At 42.3% G+C, this 25,235-nt stretch overlaps 1 protein-coding gene across 1 annotated transcript; it reads left to right on the forward strand.

Moving 5' to 3' along the window:
* Positions 1-1,393: 1,393 nt before the first annotated feature.
* IYD (iodotyrosine deiodinase) lies at positions 1,394-14,505 on the forward strand. The gene is made up of 5 exons (XM_081000003.1): positions 1,394-1,667; positions 6,660-6,854; positions 7,560-7,719; positions 10,339-10,495; positions 11,847-14,505. The coding sequence occupies exons 1-5, from the start codon at positions 1,484-1,486 to the stop codon at positions 12,027-12,029; spliced, it is 879 nt and encodes a 292-aa protein (XP_080856129.1). The 5' UTR covers positions 1,394-1,483; the 3' UTR covers positions 12,030-14,505.
* The last annotated feature ends 10,730 nt before the right edge of the window (positions 14,506-25,235 follow it).

Below are 25,235 nucleotides of genomic sequence, written 5' to 3' on the forward strand. Positions count from 1 at the left end.
AAACACCACATTACCTCAGGGAAAGTAACTTTTAAGTTATCTGTGTGAGAAGTACAGTCAGGGACCTTCAACTGACAAAGCCTCTTGGCTCCAGCTGATAAAGCGTCAAGGCGAGTTAAGCAGACGTGCAAATTCGGAAGCAAGGTGAGGAGGCCTGAATGCTCCACTCCGACCCTCATCTCCCTGACACTTAGATCAAGCAGCTTTTTTTGAGAAAACCCAGCTTCTCCATAAAGGAACTTAACCTACAAAAAAACAATTATACAGGTAAAATGGCAGCAGGGGAGTGGGAGCTTTCCAGAGTTTTGTACTGTCTGTCGCATAAGTCCCTGAAGGATAGAAGTCATGGCTGTGCCCAAGGTACAAAATGGCGGCCATTTTGCACGTGTCCAACTGATGCATGATGGGGCAGGGGCAGGGCATAACAGGAGCACAACAGGGCATAATGGGATGTAACAGGCTTCTGCGCACTCCACCAATGCGTGTGGGAGCCAGGAATGGAACCCACATGCAATATGGTCACCACTTTTATGAGTTCCTGACTATGGGAACAAGTTCATTCCCTTGAGGGCAAGGCAGCAGACCTGGAAAAGCTAAAAAAGGCAGAGAGGTTGGTGGAGAGGTTCACTTGAAACCTTCAAGGGCATTATAGCTGTGTCCTGTTCCCATGGTGATAGCTCTCCTGTTGTCAGGGAGAATGAGATGAAAATGTAAACAGGGACCGTGTAGAAGTAGGCATTGAGAGTGCAAGGACACAAGATAGCACTTCAGAGAGGCCAGAGCATCACAGGTCAAAACAAGTGCCAAACACACTTGAAGAAAGAGACTGTACACAAGTGTTTATTCACAAATTCTAGAAGCCTCTGAGCCAAGATGGATGAACTTGAGTGCTTGGTCTTAGAATATGACATTGATATACTAGGAAAAACAGAAACCTGGTGGAATGGAGAGAACCATTGAAACATCGCTCTCTCCTTCCCCTGTACATGGCCTGCACTGTTGCAAATCTGCTCTGGAGCATTGGGGGAAACCCAGAACAGATTTAGGATAGGCAGATGTAGGAGATTGGGAGTACATTCCATTGCACACAGAGAAATCCTTGCTCTGATGGAATGTTCTGCTTAGCGCTACATTGAATATAATCCTTTGTGTCTAACTCAATTCAGTTTTTAAATTTCGATATGTCAAAAAGTTGCTGAGCACTCTAACACTGAGTCAATTTTTTTCAGAAAGGTCTAACTAACATTGGTCTAAAATAAATACTTCCAGCCTTTGGAAGGTATCCAGAAACTGCTGAAGGTTGAAGAGCAAGTGATTTGTGTAAACAGTTATGAAAGGTTCCTGGCTGCAGGGAGCCAAGAGAGCTGAACATTGCTCTTTTTCATTCAATGCGCCATTAGTTCCACCCCTTCTGTGCGTTTCAGTCTCGATCTCATCAAATCTCTCACTCTTTTGAAAGGGAAGCATTTGTTGCGTGCGGACTATGGCATTCTCTCCCCTAACCCCCGTCTTTGTAGCAATAATCTGTGTCTTGATTGTAATAATACTGAAAGGAAGCAGGAAGAGCAGCAAAAAAGAGCACAGCAAAGCCTGCCAGAAGACAGAGTCTCGCCCGTGGGTGGATGAAGACTTAAAAGACAGCACCGATCTGCCTGTGGATGAAGAAGGTATGCAAGAGGAAGAAGAAAAAAGAGAGAATAGTTCAGCATTTGCATGCTGATGTTCCTCTAGTTTGGAAAAAAAGAAAGATGTGATCCCAGGGTTAAGCCAATTTTTGGTTACTCACAGTTAGGCAATGGCAAATCTGCCAGTGTTGATTTCTCTGAGCTTCTCATTTTTCCAGTCTGAAACAGATATGGAAATGTGGATTGTTGAAGTTCCCAGGAAGATTTGTCAGCATTTTTGTGCCCATTTCTACTAATATGCTATTTTTGTGTCTGCAGTTTTGCCAAATATATGCATATTTGCAGGCAATTTTCTCTAACAGAATGCATTTTTGTTTACTTTCTTCACTAATAGCATGCCTTTGTATGCACAGTCTCCTCTAATAAATGCATTTTTGTACACATTATTTGGCTGGAGAACTGCAACCCACAATTTGGAGAAGTCTGCATTTTGAAGAGCTGCTGCATTTGGGTGCATATATTTATTTCAGGAAGGGTGAATTAGAAAGGTGAAACAAAAATGAATTTGTCCCCCATCCATACCCATGGCTTGGGAGTCACCTGTGGCTCAAGAGCAGTAAAAACACATCTCTTGGGGTGACGGAGAAAATTAGTGAGCGTTCCTAATCATGTGCATTTCATTTGACATAGTGTTGCCAATGGGGTCCAAGAAAAGGACCCCACAGTGGTAACTGCAGCATCTCTCTCCGTGGGGCCTCCTCTATGGCTGTATAGTGTATGTAGGTAGTGATGATTCTGAAAGAGAAAATAAGCAATGGTGATTATATGGGCTGTGATGAACAAGATTTGTAACAGCAACACTATATGCACCACCAATTGAAAATGATTCTACGTGTCACTGATTAAACCACGTTAAAGAGATTTGCAGGGTTCATGAAAGAGGTTCCAGATCTAAGTACAGCTTCTGTGTATGTCTGGCCCTGGATGGATTGGGGATTTTCACTTCTTCCTCAACTTAGTGGATAATTTTGCATTAAAGGTAACAGTTCATTTGCAATCCTATAGTCACTAATCTGGGAGTAAGCCCCACTGAATTCAGCAGGACTTACTTCTGAGAAGCCATGTATAGAATTGCCTTGTACGTCTGCCTAACATAGACTGTGAGCTTTCTAGATGGAGAGTGTGTCAATTTCATGTGCTATATGGTGTCTGTGACGCTGGTGATCCTAAGTAGATCTTAAATAATTAACAGTGAGTGCCCTAATCCTTTCTAAACAAAAACAAAGGGAAGTGTCCGATGTGAAATAAGTCTCCATTTTTTATGTCTCACCTAAATGATTCTCTTTTTCTTCCATATCTCCTTTTGCTTTTCACTTCTCAGTCCATGGGCCTAGCCAGGATTTATGTTAGGGGGCAGGCTTTATGTTAAAGGGGGGGGGGAGAGAACCTCAGTTAGTTAAGTATTTTTATTGCTTTACTTGATTTAGGGTGGGGCAGCTGCCCCCCTCTGCCCCCCTCCCGGCTATGCCCATGTCTCTGTCTAGGAATTTAAATGATCCAAATAAAAAATGCTGCCCTAAATATCCACCCTCAGATTAGAATACTCTTTATAAGTAGATGGTAATGGGGAAATCTCCAGTTGTGTGTGCTGTGTAATGAACACACAACTGCAAAACATTCCTGAAGCCCTTTAGCATGGTCTCTCTCCCCACCTCTCTCTCTCTCTCTCTCTCTCTCTCTCTCTCTCTCTCACACACACACACACACACACACACACAACACACTCTTTGCTTCTTATCAACAGAACAGTAATTTCTGCTTGAGCTGCACTTGATTAAAGTCCAAGATCACTGCCAGTCAAGCACCTTTATCTCTAAGGAAATTAAAGCAGCTAAGCTAATACCTCTGTGAGAAAATAGTCTTTTATCCCCATGTTTGCAGTTCCAGGGCTCAAAATAACTCAGAACAATACCTTCTGTGCAGTGTTTTTGTGGAGAATAAGGAAAACCATCTTGCTCGGGACAGTTTCTGGTTCTTTTTTGTGCCCACAGCAAGTCCGCCCATGGCGGACAGGTTGTCTGATCTGAGTGCAACAGGGCATCTACACAATATTGTGCTTTAAACTGGGTTGCATGCCACATGTTAATGTTTCTGACTGAGGACAGAAAGTGGAAGAGAAAGCTTTTTCAAATGAAATGTGTATTTTAGCCAATGAAGGTTTGTCGGAAATCCAAATGTAAGAAATGGGGGGGGGGGGGAGTTAATAACAGATTTGGGTTGGAGGGATGCAAAGTCCAATGTAAGCATTATTTGTAAAAAGAAAAGAAAAGAAAAATGCTTAACATTTTGCACGTCAACCACGTTAAAAGCTTTGTGGTGGATGAGTCAGGCAACCCATATGATGGAAACCGGCAGCCAGTCAGAGAAAATAAGCAGCTTCCACAACCAGGATTATGGGATGTATACCATTCATTAGTGACATGGTAGGTTTGTTGTGATTTACTCAAAGTTTTCTATCCGAGCTCTGTAGATTTCTCATAGAGCAGAGGAAGCCTAGGTAGGAACCCAATAAAGGTTACAGCTTAGTATTTTATTTATAAAGTTCCTTTTAAATTAAGCATTAACTCACATTCTGAAAATAGTCCATGTCTGCTTGGAACATACACAAATAAACCTAGTAAAAAGAAGGGGAGGTATAGAAATTATCAATCTATCCATGAGACTTGATGGCATTCTTCTACAATTATTTTTCAAGAATAATAACAGTAGCAATCTTGATAGTCCATCACCCAGCTTCACAAACACCTTTCTCACTTGATGTCTTACTGGAGATACTGTTGCCAGGACAAAGTCCTCATTGGTGGTTTTGATAGTACAGAGCTGAGGAACCTATGGCTTTCCTGATGTCGCCAACTCCCATAATTAATAATTACTGTCCATCCTGACAGAGGCTGATGGGAGCTGGAGGGAGAGAGCACAAGTTCCCTCTTCCTGCTATGTTGGATCAATGAAGATGTATCATGCGTCTATTGCTGCTTGGAATAACTCAAGATTCAGGAATAGGTTTAAAGCTAGATTAATCCAACACATAGAACTATTATACACCATAGTTAACACCAATATATTTCCAGAATGCCCTTAGGATTTGGCTCAGGAGATTCAGGACAATGGAAGGGTGTGTGAGTGAGAGACGTCAGAAACCAATGAAATCGCATACCTCTAACCCAGCAGTCCATTATTTCGAGCCCCCTGAACTGCTTGGATGGAGTCTCTAGACTCACTTAATGGAGTGAGGTAGCAGTTTGGGAAAGGTTAAGAATGCTTCAAAGCAATTTTTGTGATTTTTGACTGCAGCTAAAGAAGACACTCTTTACCACCTTCAGCAGCTCAATGGTTTTTTAAGTGGAAAAGGTGCAGAACATACTGTTTTAGCGTCACAAATGTCACTGCTGCAGGCCAAATGTTGTTCTCCTGTTTCAAACCTGTGCTCATTTTCTTCTTTTATATTATTATGAGAAAATGCATACTTGAGAGTAAGTAAAGATGAACACAGTGGGACTTTGTATCTGAAGAAGTGTGCATGCACACAAAAGCTTATACCCAGAACAAACTTAGTTGGTCTCTACGGTGCTACTGGACAATTTTTATTTTTTTTTATTTATTTTGACTGTGTCAGACCAACATGGCTACCTACCTGAATGAGTGGGACTTGTTTCCCAAGTAAATATATATAGGACCAAGCTGCACAACTCTGTTTATTGTGGCCATTTCAACTGATAATCACTTTGCAAACCAGAAAATAAGAAATGGAGAGCTTTACACTTCCTTATTGTATCACAACAGGTCCAATTTGAACTTTAGACTAGTCAATATCAGCTACTAGTATTTAAAAGACATTAAAAATCCATTCTGAAAAGGGGTGTCCCATATAATGCAAATTTATTATATGGGACACCCCTTTTCAGAATGGATTTTTAATGTCTTTTAAATAGCTTACACAGTAATGGAGATATTACTCTCATATTTACTGGGTTTGCAAGGGCACTGGAAAGAGTGTTTACAAAGCAGACCAGCTTTCATTGATTTTATAAGGTCGAATTATAACCATCCCACCACAATTTCTGTTATTAGAAAATATAACTCATGGCATGTATTATTAGTAGCATTTTTTATTTGTTCTTCTTCTTGGGACTCCAAAAATCATCACAACTCCCAAGCACTGCTCCTCCCACACAGTGGCACAGATTTGTCTCTGCAGAATCTCTACCTAATCTATATTCTTGGTGCAGGGCTACCTGTTACAAAAAAAGATAGAACTGCCAACCAAAATGGCGGGCTCTCTTCTTCTCCTGCTGTAACGTGAAGTTAAAGTTGCCTCCATGTCCTTACATCATCATGCTGTGTATTTATACATCTCTGCCATTACTGGTGGGGGCTATGAAATGCACCATGCAATGCCATCAGAATGTGTAGGTTATTTTGCTAGGCATTTTGGAGGGGTAGGGGAGCACTAGAGGCATAGAGGGGCAGTGACTCCATAGAATCATAAGAGTTGGACAGGACCTCATAGGTCATCAAATCTAGTTCCCATCTTGATGCAGTTGACCCAGAGCCAGACGTCCTCAACAGGTGGCTGTCCCACCTTCCCCTGCTTGAATACCTCCTTTTTCATAAGGTGTTCTGCGCAGAGTTCCCTTGCGCTCTTCCAGGGCTGTCTTTGCAATGAGCTGTGCTAGAGATTGTTTTTATCCATGTTGGTTTATCCATCCATCCAAACGTGTTGACTGACATTACTGGGTTGTTTCTGTTTCTGTTTTTATTATGTATTTTGTGTGTAGTTTTGTGCTGTGAACTGCCCTGAGATCTACGGATATAGGGTGGTATACAAATTTAATCAATCAATCAATCAATCAATAGTGCTTTACATTGATATATATCAGAAAAACATGTTTAATAATTTTCCCACAGCAAGTTAAGCAAATCTCTTATGGAAAATAGGTAACCTTCTCCTCTGCTTCTCCTCTCCCCACTCAGATGATGGTGGTGAATGGCAAGGCTTAGATGACAACATTGCACACGTCCCCTTTTCAACCGAGCGATATGCTGAAGAAGACATGGTGAAGAGATCAAAGGCTTTCTACGAGCTTCTCAATAAGAGACGATCGGTCCGGTTTATAAGTGACGAGCCGGTTCCAAGAGAGGTCATTGACAATGTGATTAAAACAGCAGGTACTATGCTGCCTGAATGGATTCCCAGGGAGTGACAAAAACGTTGGGCAGACATTCTAGTATCCCATTGGCTTTAATGGTAAATGTGTTCAAGTGATATTATGAAATGATGTCTGCAATAGGAGTCAGCGATGGTAGTGAAGAAGAGGAGGGGGGCACCCCTTTGTGTCAAAATTCACAGCTGGCTTCAATATTCCTCAAAGGATCCCCTCCCAGCATTCTAACTGTGTACATGTTTTTTACATTATGCTGGTGTGATGGGAAGCTTTGCATGCCGCCAGGGTAATGTGAGAAACCAAGGACCACACAGGAAGAGACACAGCCCAGAAACACTGGCATTAGATCACTGGCCCTGCAGCTAGACTCCAGCTGACCATTGGCTGTGCTGGTTGAGGCACGTGGGATCTGGAGTCCAGTAACATCTGAATGGCCACAGGTTCTCCATCCTTGCTCTAGAGCCTAGAGTAGATCTAAACATCTCAGGCTGCATTTCAGCACTGGGTTGCAAAGTGTGTTATCAGAATTTGTTTCCTCTCCCCACAGACACCTTCCTTGCTCCCACATTACCCCTCCAATGAAAATCAAATAAATCGTGGAATTTGAAGAGCTAGGGTGAGATCTCCTGGGTGTCATAAGGTTTAATTTTCCTTATGTTTTTGTGGCACAGCTTCCTTTAATATGAGCATTTATTTGATTTGATTAAAGGAACATCTCCCAGTGGGGCACACACGGAGCCTTGGACCTTTGTAGTAGTGCAAGACGCAGAAATAAAACACAAGATCCGGGAGATCATTGAAGATGAAGAAGAAATAAACTACAAAAAAAGGATGGGGGACAAATGGGTTAATGACCTGAAAAGATTGAGGTACCAATACCAGTGTGATACTGACTGCTCCAGGCAGCTTCTGTGGCTTAAATATGTCTTTTATTATGCTTTTTGGAGAAGGCCTGGAATCAAAATGTGTGAGAGACAGGATATTGGACAGGATATTTTAGATATAATTCAGGATATTATAGATATAATTCAAGGTGCTGGTTTTAATTTTCAAATCTCCAAATGGGTATAGGAGCAGGATATGTCAGTGAGCACCTGAATCTTCTAGATTCCTCTTCTAAGACCCTCTTCTAATATTCTAAAAGAACATTTTATTCCGGAAACAATGGAAACAGAGTATTTTTATTTCTATGTAGTCCAGACACAATCTAGATTTACTGCATTTTCTTTTTGCCCTGAGAAAGTGCCTCTTGAGAAAGTGGTTTCATTCCCAATATAAACATTTGGTGCAGATAAATTCTGCATTATCCCACAATGAATCCATTGGAAAACAGATAAAAACTGATGTTTGTAGTCCTAGCAGTGTGTGTGTGTGTGTGTGTGTGTGTGTGTGCTCACATCTGCACAACGATGTCATGTGTGGGAGTATACTAAGATCAAAACCACCACTTTTTCATTCACCTGGGGCAAGTGCAGGGGCGAAAGGACATTGATAACCCGGGGTTGCCATACGTCCGGAATTTCCCAGACATAGCCGGGATTAGGCCATCTGTAACAGAAACCTGGTGGAAATCGCTTAAATGTCTGGGGAAATCCAAACATATGGCAACTCATGTCAGAAGTGCAGATTTTGGAGAATTTCCTAATCAAGCAGAGAGTTTTCAAACATGTATCAAGTAACCATATTCCACCCACGTGGATGGCAAGATCCAGAATAAATTCAGATTGAAAGCAGCATGTTGCGGATGAGCACGAATGATTCCAGATTCAGGTAAACTACATTTTGGTGCTACAAATGGGTAAGTGTGCATACATAGCCCTTGTTTCTTAGATAGTGGCATAAAGTCCAAAAGGGTTTGGTATCTTCAGGTGTTCTTCTAAGCTTAGAATATGAGGAGGGCCAATGGTACAAATGCGCTAGCTGTGCCCCATTGACCATCCATGAGTTGATGAACGGATGTCTGATCTGGGGAGCCTCCCTGTACAATGTAGAACCTTGAAAAATCAGAGAGACTCTATTGTGCAGGGAGCCTACATAAGTGAAGTCGACACCCCACTTCAGGCAACATCCATTTAGCTCATAGAGGGTCACAGAAATGGTGCAGGCAGAGGATCCCTGTATCCCACTCACATATGGAATTACTGAATCAGAAAAATACTTGAAGAAGGCTGATGTCAGCATTTGTGAGCCTAAGCCTGATTTCAACAGTGGATTTATTTGCCAGTCACATATATTTTAATGGGACTTATCCATATATAAGTGGTTACAGGATCACAGCTCCCATTCAATGTTTTATTTGTATGTGGCTGATTCCTCTTTTATTATTTTCAATAAATAACAGACACTATTGTTTGAAGAACAGCATATATATTTTCTAAAAATTAGTAAGTGCCAGGGATGTTAACTAATCTGAGAGATGGATTTTTTTAGAAAAGCTTAGGCTGAAAGTTTCCAGATTAGATTAGGTTTTCAGTAAAGAACTTGGAGAGATTTGCTGCCCTTTAAAAGCAACTCACTTATTTCACTGTTTAAATATGTATTTCTAACACTCCGTTCTTGCTTTCTGAAGCTGAAATAGAAAGCTCAAGGGAACGACTTCTAGCTGGAAAAGGGAACTTTTCTAATTTCATCAGACTTCAGGGTTCACTATGTAAATAGCATCAATCCATCACCATGTCTTTATTTTTTATTGAAAATGTTTATATCCCAACTTTCTGTCCATCAAGGCATCCTTGACACCCCCTACGATAGCTAAAAGCAATAAGAGCAAAATGTAACCTGTGGGTGGTCCAGTCCACGACTCTGACCACACACACATGCTTCTCCATAAAAGTCTGGCAGCTTAAACAGATGGAATATATATATTGTTGTGTGCACCCCAACCCGCAAGCAGTGAGAGACCCCAGAGATTCCAGCACTTACGCAGGGTTTGGTTTCTTTGGAATGGATGTCACTGGATATCGTGGTGTATTTAGGATACTGTATATGGTTTTGTTTTTGCAAGCATACAATCTGAGTATAAGATGGAAGGGCTTGTAGCATTAACACTCCAAAAGATCTTGCTTCCTTGTGACATCCCATTTGTTTTTGTTTTTTGTTTTGCTTTTAATGATATAGATTATAATAAGGTTACCAGATGTCCCCGTTTCCCAGGGACAGTCCCCAGATTTACAAATCAGTTCCCATACATTGAAGTTGAAAATGTCCCCAGATTCATTGAAAAAAATCTGGTAAGCTTAGATTAATGCAGGACCTATATTGCAGACAGAGAAAACTACAACCAACCTACACACATGTTTTAGAAGCAATTAGGACCAAAAATGAGGAGTGACCAGTTGCTAAATATTTTGATTCTGAGAACCACAGACTGCCAGACTTATCAGATTAGAGCAAAGTGTTGTATATAGCCAGGGGAGGAAGGTTAACCAATGCAAATATTTTATGCGGAGCTAAAGGTTAAATAACATTTTACAAATATCCTTTTCTAGGACAAACTGGATAAAAGAATACTTGGATGCAGCTCCCTACCTGATTCTTATTTTTAAGCAGGTGTATGGAAGGCTTCCAAATGGGAAAAAGAAAACCCACTACTACAATGAGATCAGTGTGTCTATTGCCTGCGGCATCCTCCTCGCTGCACTCCAGGTATGCTTGCAATTTGGGAAAAAGCAAGAGGTGGATGAAACATAAGAAATGTGCAGCAGGTATTCAAGATAGTAGCCTCTAGGGAAGCCTCTCAGTAAATTGTGTTCTGGGTCACATTGGTTAAGGTGCGGAAGGCAGGGAAGGGCTTAAAAGGAAACAGACTATATTTCCAGGTATCCCAGAGCAGGAAAAACACCAGTGGGAGAACCCTAGGGTTATTTCCAGGCCATCTCTCTATTGAGCATTCATCCTGACTTGTTTGCAGAGAGGCTAGATATTGTGGCATCAAGCAATTCCCAATGCTTGTCATTTTCCTGAATGCAAAAGGTCCATGGAGGGGAGTGGCTTTGTTGCACAAGAGCATCAAGTCTAAAGTGCGCAATCTGAATTTGTCAATTTAACAGTCTGGAAGTTCCCTAGGACTACCACACAGAGAAGCAGATGCTCAGGCACAACTGTTAGGTTAGCATAGGCTGCAGTGAACGTTTGAGCAAAAACACACAGAGAAATACTGTGGTCTGTAATGTAAAGTATACATAAGTATATATTTAGATACAAACCAGAGAAAGCTGAGCATGCCTCAGTCCCACTGGGGCTCCAATGCTGAACATACGTAGGAGCATGAGAAGCTTATACTGAGTCAGATCCATTTAACTGCACCTAGGACCTCCAACATGCAAAGCACACAACTATCCCTGAGCTACTGTGGCTCTTCTCCATTTATTCCAAAGTAAGTCCTACTAAGCTCTTTGGGCCTGCATTTTAGTAAGCAGGCTTGTTAGAACATCAGCCTCAAGCATTTAACTGTGCTGTTTGTTTCAGTGGGACCCAGCCCCCATTCTTCAAATAAGGTTATGCACACCATTGCAAGTCACATTTGCTTCTCATCCTTCTTTTGTGGAGTTTATAAGAGGGTCACTTCAGCCTTGTAACAATCCTTTAAGGTAGACTAGGATCAGAGATAATGACACGGTTGAGGCTGCACAGTAAGCTGAGAGGAATTTAAAAACAACAACACTTTAAAACCCAGCTCTTCTGTGGCTACACCATGTGAGCTCATATGTGGTGAGCTAAAACAGCTGCAAAAGCATGCTGTATGTCCTCACACATAACTTCTGGGTTATGACTTGATGTTATGAGAGCAGTTTCATGAGCTGCAGAGTTTTACCCCTTACATAAAGGGAAGGGGAACCACCAAAATAACTAATATGTATAGCAAAAAGGACAAAAGAGTCTAACAAAATTATTCATTTTTGTGAACATGTAAAGAAGGAAGTTTATAGAGCACAGATAAGGGAGGTGATAGATGCTGTGTTCCTAGAGTGTTCCAGTATTTCCTTTTCTTCTTTAGAATGTGGGTCTGGTGACGGTTACCTCTACACCCCTGAACTGCGGCCCACGCCTAAGGGTGCTGCTTGAGCGTCCAACAAATGAAAAGCTACTCTTGCTGTTACCTGTCGGCTACCCCAGAAAAGATGCTACTGTGCCAGACCTGACACGGAAACCACTGGGAGACATTATGGTGGTTGTATAAGCAAGGAGCACTCAAGGAGACCCTTGAAAATGTGTTGCTGTCGAGAGTTTTCTGCAAATTGTTTGCTTCCTTTGGCCAGTTGCATTGGGCACGTTCAAGCGGGCAGCAGCCTCCTTGACAACAAGCTCGTGTGCATCCAGAATCACATGGAGAATGGTGCACGTGCAAACCTGCTCACATGGAATTCACACAACTGTAAATGGTTGTGTATTTTGCACGTAGCATCCACCACAATCTCAAAAGTGTGGTAAAGTCCAAAGGAATCCACTTAGAGGAGGCAGCAGCATGTCTGAGTCAGTGCATATTCTATACACCTTTTCTGTCTTCTTAGCTATGTTTTATGTCTATCTCTGCAGTTGTTTAGATACCATCCAAGTTCCAATAATGACAGCAGGTGCACTCGCTAATAACAGTAAGCAATCAGAATTAGTAAAGTGAGTACGGAGTAGTTAATTGATCAGTATTATTGATTACTCCAAGGGCAAATACACAATGGCATTTCAATGACCTTCATCACTTTAATTTTCACAGTCCCCTGATCTGAATCCCATAATACCTTTTCTTAATATTTTGGTGATTTTGATTTGCATAGAATATGTATGTGTTAGGACAGTCAGTTCCCAGTCTTCAGCAATGCCCTCTGAATATGAATAAGGTTTCTATTGCTCAGTGCATCATCCTCTCTGCTTTTAGCTCTGAAGAGAAAGCTAATATTTACAGAGATAGTTTTAAGTGTCACTCACAGCTTCGTCTGGGAGCATGTGAAATCATCATAGGGAAGGGAGCTTCTGAGCTGAACGGCCATGAAAAAAGCATATATAGCAACAACATTACCAAACCTGGTGGCCTCCAGATGTTTTGGATTACAACTAACATCAGTCTCAGCCTTTATAGCCAATGGCTAGGGTTGTGGAGGTACTGGTCTAAAACATCTGGAGAGCACCAGGTTGCAGATGCTTATAGTACATCTAGGATAAGTGAGTTTTAAGTCAGAGCCCAGCAGGTTTATGCAGGATTTAGCTCACCAGCATCTTTCTTTTTGGACAGCTAAATATTGAACATGAATGTATTATTTTGTGCAACTCCCACTTCCCTTAGTTACAGCACCAGTCATCTGTTTCCTTTTAAGGACAGAATAGTAGTAACGTAAGGCACTTTTCTGCTGCTTGTTGATTAATGAATTAATTAAGCTGGGGTATTGGATCTTTTTAGTGTGAGAGCTACATTCTTTTGTGGGTAACTTTCTGGGACCCAGATGCCAGTGATGGGTTGACCCAAAGCAGAGCACAGGTAGTGCTGTGGTCTAAACCACTGAGCCTCTTGGGCTTGCCAATCAGAAGGTTGGCAGTTCAAACCCAGATGGGCAGGGTATAAATAATATATTATTATTATTATTATTATTATTATTATTATTATTATTATTCCCTGTGAAGGAGTGAGCTCCTGTTGCTCTATCCCAGCTCCTGCCAACCTAGAAGTGCAAGAACATACCAGTGCAAGTAGATAAATAGATAATGCTGCGGTGGGAAGGTAAACAGCGTTTCTGTGCGCTCTGGTTTCTGTCATGGTGTTCTGTTGCGCCAGAAGCAGTTTAGTCATGCTGTCCACATCATGCTGTCCACATGATCCAGAAAGCTGTTTCTGGACAAACATCGGCTCCCTCGGTCTGAAGGCGAGATGAGTGCCGCAACCCCATAGTCGCCTTTGACTGGACTTAACCATCCAGGATCCTTTACCTTTTTACCCACCCACCACAGAAATCCACCCACCTACATGATAATAGTAATCAAATACCACTCTTTTCCAATCTGAATGACATCCAAGTAACTATGCATAAGACTGCAACTGTGCAGCCAACTTGTGTTGAAGTCTGACGGTTGCTTGTAGTGTGATGCAACCAGGAGTTTTTCAGAGTGAGCAGATGCAATTATATCAACTAATGTTATCAGCTGTGATGGAAAGATGTAAATATGATGGTTGAAAGTATGTTTTTCAGGATTTTGAAGCATAAAACATTTGGAACATTTGGAACATTTAGAACACATGTGGCTGGATCACAATTGCCATCAAGTCACAGCCTGCAGGGCCAGGTATAAAAATGGAACCACATCTACTTTTAAGGATGGTATGGCAAATGATCCTGTGAACCGCCCTGAATCCTGTGAACCTGCAGGTGTAGGGCAGTATAATAATAATAATAATAATAATAATAATAATACTGTAGTTTCAAAAAAAAATATCATAGGTATTTCCTACACCACTGTTGTTTAAAGTTGGCAATACTCAGCCACATCTTATGAATTCAAAGATAGATGTTTTTGCTTTTATACTTCCTCCTAAAATAGTATCTTTGATAAAATGAAACAATCAATATGTAATTATCTTACTTGCGTTAATTAAATCCTTTATGTTGCTTTTCTTTTTTAAAATTATTATTATGCTGTAACATTAACAATAATAAACAGTTCAAATGTTATGATGGTTGACCATTCTTTGTGTTAGGAAGTAGAGTCTCTCAAATGCTTCAGTTCAGGTTCAGCTCTGGGTGTCTGTAATTATGGATCCTCCTGCCAAGCCCCAGAACTGTTGATGTGATCCATACAACTATAAGGGATCAAGTGCATATACAGTCATATCTCAGGTTACAGGCGCTTCAGGTTGTGTGTTTTCGGGTTGTGCACTGTGCCAAACCCAAAAGTACCGGAACAGGTTACTTCTGGGTTTTGGTGGTCGCGCATGCGCAGAAGCGCTAAATCACGCTTTGCTCATGTGCAGAAGTGCTGAATTGTGACCTGCGTGTGCACAGACGTAGCGCTGCAGGTTGTGAACGCTGAGGGTTGCGAACGTGCCTCCCGAACGGATCACATTCGCAACCTGAGCGTCCACTGTAATCTTTGGCCAAAAGACAACTATTTTAGGAGGATTTCTGTAAGCGGACTTGAAAAAGAAAATCTCTTCAGACATCACGTTTCTCTGTACAGTGGTACCTCAGGTTAAGTACTTAATTCGTTCCGGAGGTCCGTTCTTAACCTGAAACTGTTCTTAACCTGAAGCACCACTTTAGCTAATGGGGCCTCCTGCTGCCGCTGCGCCACTGGAGCACGATTTCTGTTCTCATCCTGAAGCAAAGTTCTTAACCTGAAGCACTATTTCTGGGTTAGCGGAGTCTGTAACCTGAAGCGTATTTAACCTGAAGTGTATGTAACCTGAGGTACCACTGTAATGGCTTGCTGAACAAGGAAGAATATGAAAATGCTGCACTAAGAAGAACATTGATTTTAACAACCATCCCAGCACAAATTCTCTAGCCACAATAGCAAGCCCAATGTGAATCCATCGTGATATATAGCAAGATGTAAGTGCCACAGTGATAAATGATTTCCATACCATCAGAGAAATCTCCTGAAGATGCATAAGCCTGTCTGCCATTAAAAATGTAGTCTCTCATTTAAAAAAAAGGAAGAAGCTGCTGTCATGTCAATAATGAAGTATCTGGCACAGTTTAGACACAATGAAATGAGGGCACCAGTAGTTTTGTTAAGGAGAGAGGAGGAATTGCTACCTGCATGTTGTAAACATCTTATATGCATACATATGGTTCCAAAACCAATTTTAAAATCATGACAGGCATAAGGCATAAATAACAGACATCAAATGCTAATTATTTCTGAAGTCTTAATGGAAAAGCTACACTGTTTCTCAGGACTAATCCTAGATATAGTGGCAGACCCTCCAAGGCTCCCTATTTTCCAGTGAGAGTCCCGGATTTACAGAAGTCGACCCAGTTTCTGATTTGATCCCGGAATGTCCCTCTTTTCCTTAGGATGTCCCTATTTTCATTGGAGAAACATTGGAGGGTATGGAGTCATCCAGCCCCCAAGCCATCTAAGGCAGCCCTGTATGGGGAAGATTGTAATGTTTAATGTTTTATTATGTTTTTCTATATGCCGTTGAAGAGTATGTCGTGGGTGTTTCTGGTTATTTCTTGTGAAAGGTTTATGGAATTTGATGTAACTTTTAAATACTTAAATCCCATCGAGACTTATGTGGAAGACAATTCATAAATTTAAACAAGTAAAATAAAATTCGCATCATTTAGTTTATCTTTTTAAATTACAGGCAAGGCCATATAGAATTTACTGGACCAAAAAATGCAACTGTGATGTTATCTCTAGACCACTAGGTGGCAGAATTACTCTGCTTGAAATGTGCACTCTTTAACATAGTTTATGACCTATCAAGTCAAATACAGCCCATCAACTAGGAATTATGACATGCCTGGTGCTTGACAGCCATCCAGTTTTTTTTTGGTTTTTTTACGATTCCTAGGCAGGCACAAAACAGAAGCTTTATGAAGGTCCTATTGAGGAGGGCACCATAAACAGGTAAGCTACTGCTTTCAGCTTGGTAAACCACAAGTTTTACAGGTCTGCTTTAGATAAGCCAAGGCATCGTTTCGCTGTTACTTTTTCTTGGACTTTCCTTATTGTTTGGTGGTTTGGCAACAAAGTGAATGTAATTCCAGGAAATCATGCTTAATATTTCCAAGTGAACCACACAGAACTATTTATATTATAATCCTTTCCTTGTAGTTTATTGTGCAAAAGGAGGGTGTTGACTATCACTTCCTATATGGTTCTTTTATCATTTTGATTGTATGCTATGCTCTCTTGCTTATACTTTTCCATTTGCAAAGTATTCTTATGCTAGTGAATGAAACTTTATATGTGAAGTTGAATCAGCAACCACTTTCACATGGGAGAATTCTTGAACCAGCAGTATTTGTCAGTGAGTGTTACAAATTTACAGTTAGAAGGAAATGAGCCCTAGACTTTTTACTTCAAGTTAAACTCCATTCCTGTAAACCAGACACAGGCAAACTCGGCCCTCCAGATGTTTTGGGACTACAACTCCCATCATCCCTGACCACTGGTCCTGTTAGCTGAGGATGATGGGAGTTGTAGTCCCAAAACATCTGGAGGGCAGTTTGCCTATGCCTGCTGTAAACCATGTCTGTCTGAGAAGCAGGCTAACATGAGAAAGACTGATCTAACTCCCTAATCAGTTTTGAAGTTTGTATTATATTTCTGGCTTGAGCATTTTATCTAACATTTATTTAGGACGAGTTGCATCATTATTGCAAAAGCTGGGCTGCTATTTCAAGGCAGAAGTTACTGCAAGAACTCAGCTCCCCCACCTGTTATTAAACATAATTAGCATGCAGGTAACATGAGCTTTGCAAAGGTGTTAGAACTGAAAAAAACAGAGCAGAAAAACTGTGAATGCTGGAAAAGGGATTTTACTGAGGGAACCTCTGTCTGATCCAACAGAGCTCTTCTTCTGTTCTTATCCCTCTCCCCAATAAACATATAAAGTGTTCGTCATCGGAATATACACACCAATCCCAATCATACTGCTTTTACAATTGCAGAATATCAATGCATAATTGCTCAGGATACAAGTGAAATTAGCAACACTTAGCAGTCTAGAATGGCAAAGAGAGATTCCGGGTGGTTCCCAAACAGATGTGGAATTCCTGGTCATGTTGTTGACCAACTCCCTGCAGGAAGGAAGTACTTTTTCAAGGTCTGGCCCAGTATTCAATGCCAGCCACAAGAGAGAAAAAGCAAATGCTAGATGGGTGTTGAAAACAAACAATCAAGTGATGAATTCATTCTTGTATCATTTGCCAGGGCAAGTAATTATGAACAGACCATGTCTAATAAGCACACACTAACAAAATTTATTGCCATAGGTAGAATGATATAAAATGTGGGGGTTTTTCCCAGTTGAGATGAAACAAGAATATGTCCAGGACTGGGTGCTGTTTCCTATGTTACATTTTGTGCACAGAATGCCCTGCAATACCTTTTTGTTCTTACCACCTGGAACAATTGGGTGTCATCAAATTTGGCTACCTCATGGTTCACCCCTGTCATTCATGAGCAAGTTTCAAACCACCATTCCTAATATAGTACCACTCCTTGGGGGGAAACCCCCCGACTTCTTACACCTTTCCATTATGAGAAATGTCCATTTCCCCATCCTCTCTGCTTCTTGTTGTTTAACCAGGTGTTGATCCATAACAGAACCTGTCCTCGTTTCCCATGACTGCTACATTTACTGTGGAGCATTTCCTCTTTTGAAGTAAAATGTGAGGCCACTGAGCTTTATTGTCAATTGTCCACTGGTGTTATCTGTTGAATTGGATTGCAGTGTGGTCCCTGTATCCAAGCGGTGCAACAAGACTTGCATCTTGTAGCAGGTCCATGTGGGAGTCATAAAGCCACGGTAAAGGCTTGTAATATTGCAGGGTGCCCCCTGACCTCGGCTGACCAGCACTCTGAGCTTTACAATGTATTGGAATGTATTGGAGCTGTGTTTCCTCTGGGCAGTGATTGACCCTATAAGGTGTTGGGGGCAATAAAAGCCTTGACCGGATGAGGTAACGTGAGACACTGGCAAACAGCCATGCGGCTGGAGAGAGACAAAGGATAATAAAGAAGTCTGCAGGAGGAGAGGGAAGAAAAAGGAGCTGCTCCTACCATCATGAAAATATTGCTGGCTCTCTGTGTCATAATTTTATGCTAAACTTCGCCACTTTGTCACGGCTGGCTCCGACAAGTGGTGCCCCGTGTGAGGCTGAATAAAAGAATACGTCTGAGGACTAAGAAGAGGCAACTTAAAGGAAACAGTCTGAGGCAGACTAAGAGGATTTTAAAAGGAGACCATGTGAGGTTTTTCGATCCTAGCAAAGGATATCATCGGTTTACCACGCCCGGAAAGGGCTTCAAGCGCTATTCATCTTAAAAAGATCCCAGTGAGTTCCGATCCCTTATTTTATATATTGATTTTAGAAAAATGGGCAGCTCTTTGTCTGCTCCCCAACAGAAATTTTTAAAAGACTTAAAATTTCTCCTGTCCTCCAATGAATTGGAAGTTCCGGAGGGTGATTTAATACAGCTCATTCTGGCCATCAAAGAGCATTCCCCCTGGTTTCCTGCAGATGGGACTTGGGAATTAAAACTTTGGGACAAGATTGGGGCACATTTTCATGGGCACCCCAGCATAAGTGTTCGGATTCTAAATGCATGGTGCAAGGTTCGTTATGCCATGGACTCTTTATCACCAAAAAATATCTCCATGGCTGCATTGCCAACACAACCTTCAGCTTCTTTAATTCAGCCTGCTGTGTTAGAATCTGTTCCAATACTTGCTTTGCCAGTAGCTCCAGACCCCAAACCTCCAGACTACAGTTCCTCACCAGAGGACCCAATCCTGCAAAAATACCGTGGTCTGGCTGGCAATGATCCTGCTCTTTCAGCGGCAGAACCAGAACCAGAACCTTTTCAACGTGCAGTCCTTGCCTGTTCCTTAATTCAGGATACTATGGCATTCCCTGTTATTGTGCCCCCTGCTGGTGCCCCGGCAGGCACCCAAGCCCAACACCAACCTTTTGACTTTAAGATTTTGAAAGAGCTGCAACAGTCAGTAAAGGCCAAAGGACTCCAAGCCCCATATACGCAGGCGCCTTTAGAAGCCACATTAGCCCAGCTCTTGGTTCCAGAGGACATCAAGCTTTTGGCCCATACAATGTTGCCCCCATCAGCTGGTGTTTTGTTTGCCCACGAATGGGAAACTGCCTGCCGTGCTTATGCTCCAGCCTTGTTACAACAAGTCAGAGGAAATAATCCAAATGTTACCCTCGCAGACGTCTTAGATGCCATGTTGGGGCGTGGTCCCTTCGCTCAAGCTTCAGTGCAAGCCACACTGCTGCAAATCTTATTGAGGGACACTGCTCTTGCTACTAAACAAGCAATGAGAAAAATCCCAGAACCCACCAGTATTCAATCAAGGTGGGGTTCAATCAGGCAAAAGGCAAGAGAATCATATTCTTCCTTTATGGACAGGCTGCTTACAGCAGTGAGTCGCCAAATTGAAAATCCTGAAGCCAAACAAATAATTATCAAACAATTGGCCTTTGAAAATGCCAATGAGGATTGTAAGGTTGTGTTACGACCGATAATACACAATCCTGCCACAGACACAGCAGCCATGCTTCGCATTTGTCAGTCTGTTGGAACAGCCAGCCACAAGGCTTATCTGCTGGCAGCAGCGCTAAATGAAAACCAGCCTGTAGCCACCGATACAACTTGTTTCCAGTGTGGCAAACCAGGATCACCGATACCCCAGTGGGGGTAGAACAGTGGCCTCTACCAAAAGAAAAATCCGCAGCAGCGGCACCAGCTATCTCTGTCCAGCTTATTTCTGAACAATTGACTTTCGGCCACATTGAACCATCTTCATCCCACTGGCTCCAGCAGAGAGGGAACGGTTTGCTTTTACATTGCCAGCATATCACAATTCGCAGCCCACCCAGCGATATCAGTGGGTTGTCCTGCCTCAAGGCATGCGGAACTCCCCTACACTTTGTCAACATTTTGTGGATGAAGCATTGAAACCTTTCTGCATGCGCCACCTAGAGGTGCTGCACACGAGCTGCATCTGGCAGTGTTTTCCTTCCTAACCATTTGCCTTGCCATCCTTTGCTGCACCGTTATACAAGGAAGAGAAGCAGACGACCAGTCCAGTTGAAACCACCATATTTCACCTCATCGGCTGGCAAGCAGCTGTCACCTGAATCCTACTCTGGCTGGCAGTATCCACGGCTCAGCCACTTTCGAACTAGAAGAACTGCGTTGTTGAATAAGACTTTTAGGGGAGAAAATTATCATAAAATATGGAGGGATAATATTTTTGTACAAGATATGATTATGTTTGCCAGTTTATTGCATGCTTCTAAATGTTGGGTGTGTATGCCAGTCATTCAGGCAAATGCTTCATGGTGTGCATGTCAATGGATCTTTTCAATTTACTAATATTATATCCCCTAAGCCTCCAGTACAATTGACCCTCCATGAGCCTCCCCCCATTTGTTTTCAAATTAAGGAGGGGAAAGAATCATGGGGCATATATCCAAACTGCAAATATACATTGAATTTCACTTTTAATAGCTTTTGTTCTCTTACAGGAATATACAGTGACAAATCTCAGTGCTATAGAAGTGACACCAGTGCATGGCTATTAAACTAAAAGGAAGCCTACCATGCAGCTTGGAATCAGAATTCTTATATTCTTGGCTTCCGGATTTTAGTGATCATTATAGTAGTTATTGATTTTAGTGATCATTATAGTAGTTATTTGCATTATTTTGTGTTGCTGTATCCAATGTATTCTTTCTATAATCTCTATATGTACTGCATGGTTCTCCAGTCCGCAGCCCGCTTCCGGTGTCACAAGAGTCGCTTATCGCGCTCGATATATCGCGTATTGACTCTGATATAAAATAAAGAAAGAGGGCATGTGGGAGTCATAAAGCCACGGTAAAGGCTTGTAATATTGCAGGGTGCCCCCTGACCTCGGCTGACCAGCACTCTGAGCTTTACAATGTATTGGAATGTATTGGAGCTGTGTTTCCTCTGGGCAGTGATTGACCCTATAAGGTGTTGGGGGCAATAAAAGCCTTGACCGGATGAGGTAACGTGAGACACTGGCAAACAGCCATGCGGCTGGAGAGAGACAAAGGATAATAAAGAAGTCTGCAGGAGGAGAGGGAAGAAAAAGGAGCTGCTCCTACCATCATGAAAATATTGCTGGCTCTCTGTGTCATAATTTTATGCTAAACTTCGCCACTTTGTCACGGCTGGCTCCGACAGGTCCAGTACACCATTTAAGATTAAATCCAGGATCATCTCTCATCTGCTCAGTTTAATAACAAATGATACCATCATTTTAAGGATCTAGAAATTTTACAGTGCAGGAATATACACTTAGTCTATGTGAGGGTAATGGACTTACCCATTACTACATTTCCTTCTTTTGATGCCTCCTTGGTTTCATTTTCCATCTCAACACCATCCTGTTATTATATCAGAAGGGCAATAATGCAACCCCATTACAAAATTACTCTTGGAGTCCAGTATTGCCATCCTCTGATGTTTTGTGGAATTTCTATCTTGTTGGACTCTATGTCCTCTTTGATATCCAGAGCAACTTTCTATCGAGTTTGTATCCAGAGACAACCACGTCCAGCAGTTTCCACCAGATTTCCATTCCATTCCACCAGGTTTCCGTTACGCCCACTATAACTATTCTCTTAAACAAAAACAAAACCAGAACAAAAACCCAAGCACTTCTGCTTGCTCATCTTGGCTCAGAGACTTCTAGCAACAGCATAAAAAACAAATATACATGTTGTCTCTTCAAAAGTGCCTCTGCAATGCACATTTTTTTTCCTATGGGGCATTGGCCTCTTTGGATTGTTATCATGTCCCTTTGCATTTTCATTGCCTTATTCTACCTCTTCTGCTTTTGGACAGTCGTAAGCATTTTCACCCTCATCCTTTGGGGATGACTTATCCTGAACAAGACACTCCTCAGCTCCCATTGGCTTTCACCCAGTATGGTGTAGTGAGCCAGTGTGGTGTAGTGGTTAAGAGCAGTAGACTCGTAATCTGGGGAACCGGGTTCGCGTCTCCGCTCCTCCACATGCAGCTGCTGGGTGACCTTGGGCTAGTCACACTTCTCTGAAGTCTCTCAGCCCCACTCACCTCACAGAGTGTTTGTTGTGGGGGAGGAAGGGAAAGGAGAATGTTAGCCGCTTTGAGACTCCTTAGGGTAGTGATAAAGCGGGAAATCAAATCCAAACTCTTCTCTTCTTCACCCAGCAGTGAAAGTGGGAGAGAGCCAATAGGAGCAAGGAGGTACGGGGACTGGAGGAGTGAATCATTACCTGCTGCACACCAGGAGTTATCCAGTAGTAAAACCTGCAGGTACAAATACAAAACTGCAGTCACATCAAAACAGCAGTGACTGGTTTTGACTTTGAAGCACATGCCTTTCCACAGAGAATCCTGGGAAGTGTAGTGTTATCCTTCATAGAACTACAATTCCCAGCACCCTTAACAAACTACAGCTCCCAGAATCCTATGTGGGAAGCTACTGCAAATCAATGTGCTACTGCAATGTGCTACTGCAAATCAATGATCCTAACAAAAAAACTCTAAAACTGCCCTCAAAATTGTTTGTAGATCTGGATCTTCTTTCTCCATACCTCTAAAACATGGTGTGGAGGAACTGCCCTCCCAAAATTCCCCCCTTTGCACACAGTGCTATTTAACTGTAGCACCCTGAGTTGTCAATATTGTGGCCGTCTGCAGCTGTACATAGTGAGAGGGCTCATTTGAACCCAGACTTTCTAAGTGCAAGTCGTCTTACTCAAAGGCTCTACTTCAAATAAATGGTATCTTATGGACACAGCACAGCTATCAGATCCACAGCTTTCCTGACACCATCCATATGTTTAAGTCACATGGGATCTCAAGGGTGATTCAGAAGCATTTGGATATTTCTTCCAATTGGTGGATTTTATATTATTTGGCATCAATGGAAAAGGCTGGCAAGGGGAGGTTTTGTGTGATGCCAGCTGCTTGGCAGAGGATGAAACGATGCACAAAATGTTTAATTACTCCCCAGATCCCCAGAGACTGAATGTTCTTGGAGGGTTTTTAATCCAAAAGGGGGAGAGGAAAAGTGGAGGGTGGGAGATCAGGGGTGGCCAGAAAACAGCATTTGTTTGTTGTTGAGTTCTTAGGTTTCAGATCAGCCCATTTAATACTGGTAAATTTCTCAACCTTCTGTATGATTTAATGGTTGTCCTTCCTGGTATTTTATGACATCCACCCTCCCCCAAGGAGCCATGCAGTGTGAATAAGGACTATGTCTCCATTTATGCTGATTGGCTAGAAATAGATCCTCTGGGGAAAGGAACGGAGGGGATGCAGATTTATAGAGAACGGAACAAAGAACAGGTCTGTCTCCTTAACACAAGACACCTCCTGCCTAAGTGTATTTTCCCCACCTCCCAACACACATACACTTCTCCTGTGTACCATATGGAAAGCTTGTTCTTCATTTCTTACTCCACTACACAGTTTGCCACCCTTATTCTTCCTTATGAGTGGAACCTGTGGGTTGCTGGCTTCTGTCTATTCCAAAGTGCACAAACACAAGGTAAAGTGAAATAAAATAACTGGAGGAACTCAACATCACATTCTGATGATTGTTCCGCCAGCGAAAGCATTTGGGCTTGCCAGCAGAATAACCACCCTTCTCCTGCTCCTGTGTGCTGTCTCAGGTTCTCCTGACACCCCCCCCCCCAGCCAATTCTGGGAATGCAGGGAGCACCATGGGGGAGGTGAGGGAGGAAACCTCCATTGTGCAAGTGGAAGTCATTGTGCAGAGCTTCCTCTGAAGGGTTTTATCAGTTGAAGCTTGCCCCTGAAACTGGACCAACTCATTGCTAGTAAAAAAACACACACCATGGCTGTCCTCTTCATTGCCTCTGCACAAGCACTGTCCCATGCCATGATTCCAAATGGGTCAAAAATGAACACAGCATCCCAGCACTGGGGTCAAACTTATGTGAAATATACTCGGAGTCCTGTAGTGATTTCATGCTCTTTTTTGCAGCTTGTAAAACGGTGATTGAGTTGCCCTCCAAACCTCAGGCTTTTATATACATTATTTACACAATGAGTCCCATCTGATTGACTGATTCTGCTTCCCTCCTGGAGCCTGATGGGTCTTTTCCTGCAGGCCAATCAGTTGTTGCATTCTACGATCCTACCAGCCTAATAGGCTGATTAACTTCCTCCTGGAGCCTGGATTGGTCTTTTCCTGCAAGCCAATCAGTTGTTGCATTCTAGGATCCTACTTGCCTATTGTTCTAGGATCTAAGCTTAGTACATAACATTATGCCTGGATTGTTAATAGGAGCCTTTCAGGATAAAGAAAATGGTAACAATTATATTTGTGGTTCGTTTGTTTTTTCCAGACCAGGTAGCTAATTTCTTAGAGCAGTCTTTGTCCCTTTGCTCTGATCTGAGGGGGGGGAATAGATTGAGTGGGGGTACTCCTCTGCCTGGCCATGCTGGCCTCCAATGCCCACCACCTGAGCAGAGACAGTAGGATCAGTCCATCGGCACAGACCGTCCCCTTCTACCCTCCAAAGGTGTGGGTTGGTGAGAGTGCCACTGGCAGGATCCTCAAAATGGGGCATTCCGAGGATGGTGAGTGGCTGAGCTGGCTCAGATCCATTGAATCCCAAGTCAACCCCACTGCTGTCAGGTGATGGCACTGAGACAG

Source organism: Podarcis pityusensis (genome assembly GCF_964106645.2).
Source record: "Podarcis pityusensis genome assembly, chromosome: 3".
Classification (NCBI taxonomy): Eukaryota; Metazoa; Chordata; class Lepidosauria; order Squamata; family Lacertidae; genus Podarcis; species Podarcis pityusensis.

Coding starts and splice junctions, on each gene's coding strand:
- IYD (XM_081000003.1), top strand. CDS start 1,484: ATGGCATTCTCTCCCCTAACCCCCGTCTTTGTAGCAATAATCTGTGTC. Junction 1,668..6,659: donor TCTGCCTGTGGATGAAGAAG/GTATGCAAGAGG, acceptor CTCCCCACTCAG/ATGATGGTGGTGAATGGCAA. Junction 6,855..7,559: donor CAATGTGATTAAAACAGCAG/GTACTATGCTGC, acceptor ATTTGATTAAAG/GAACATCTCCCAGTGGGGCA.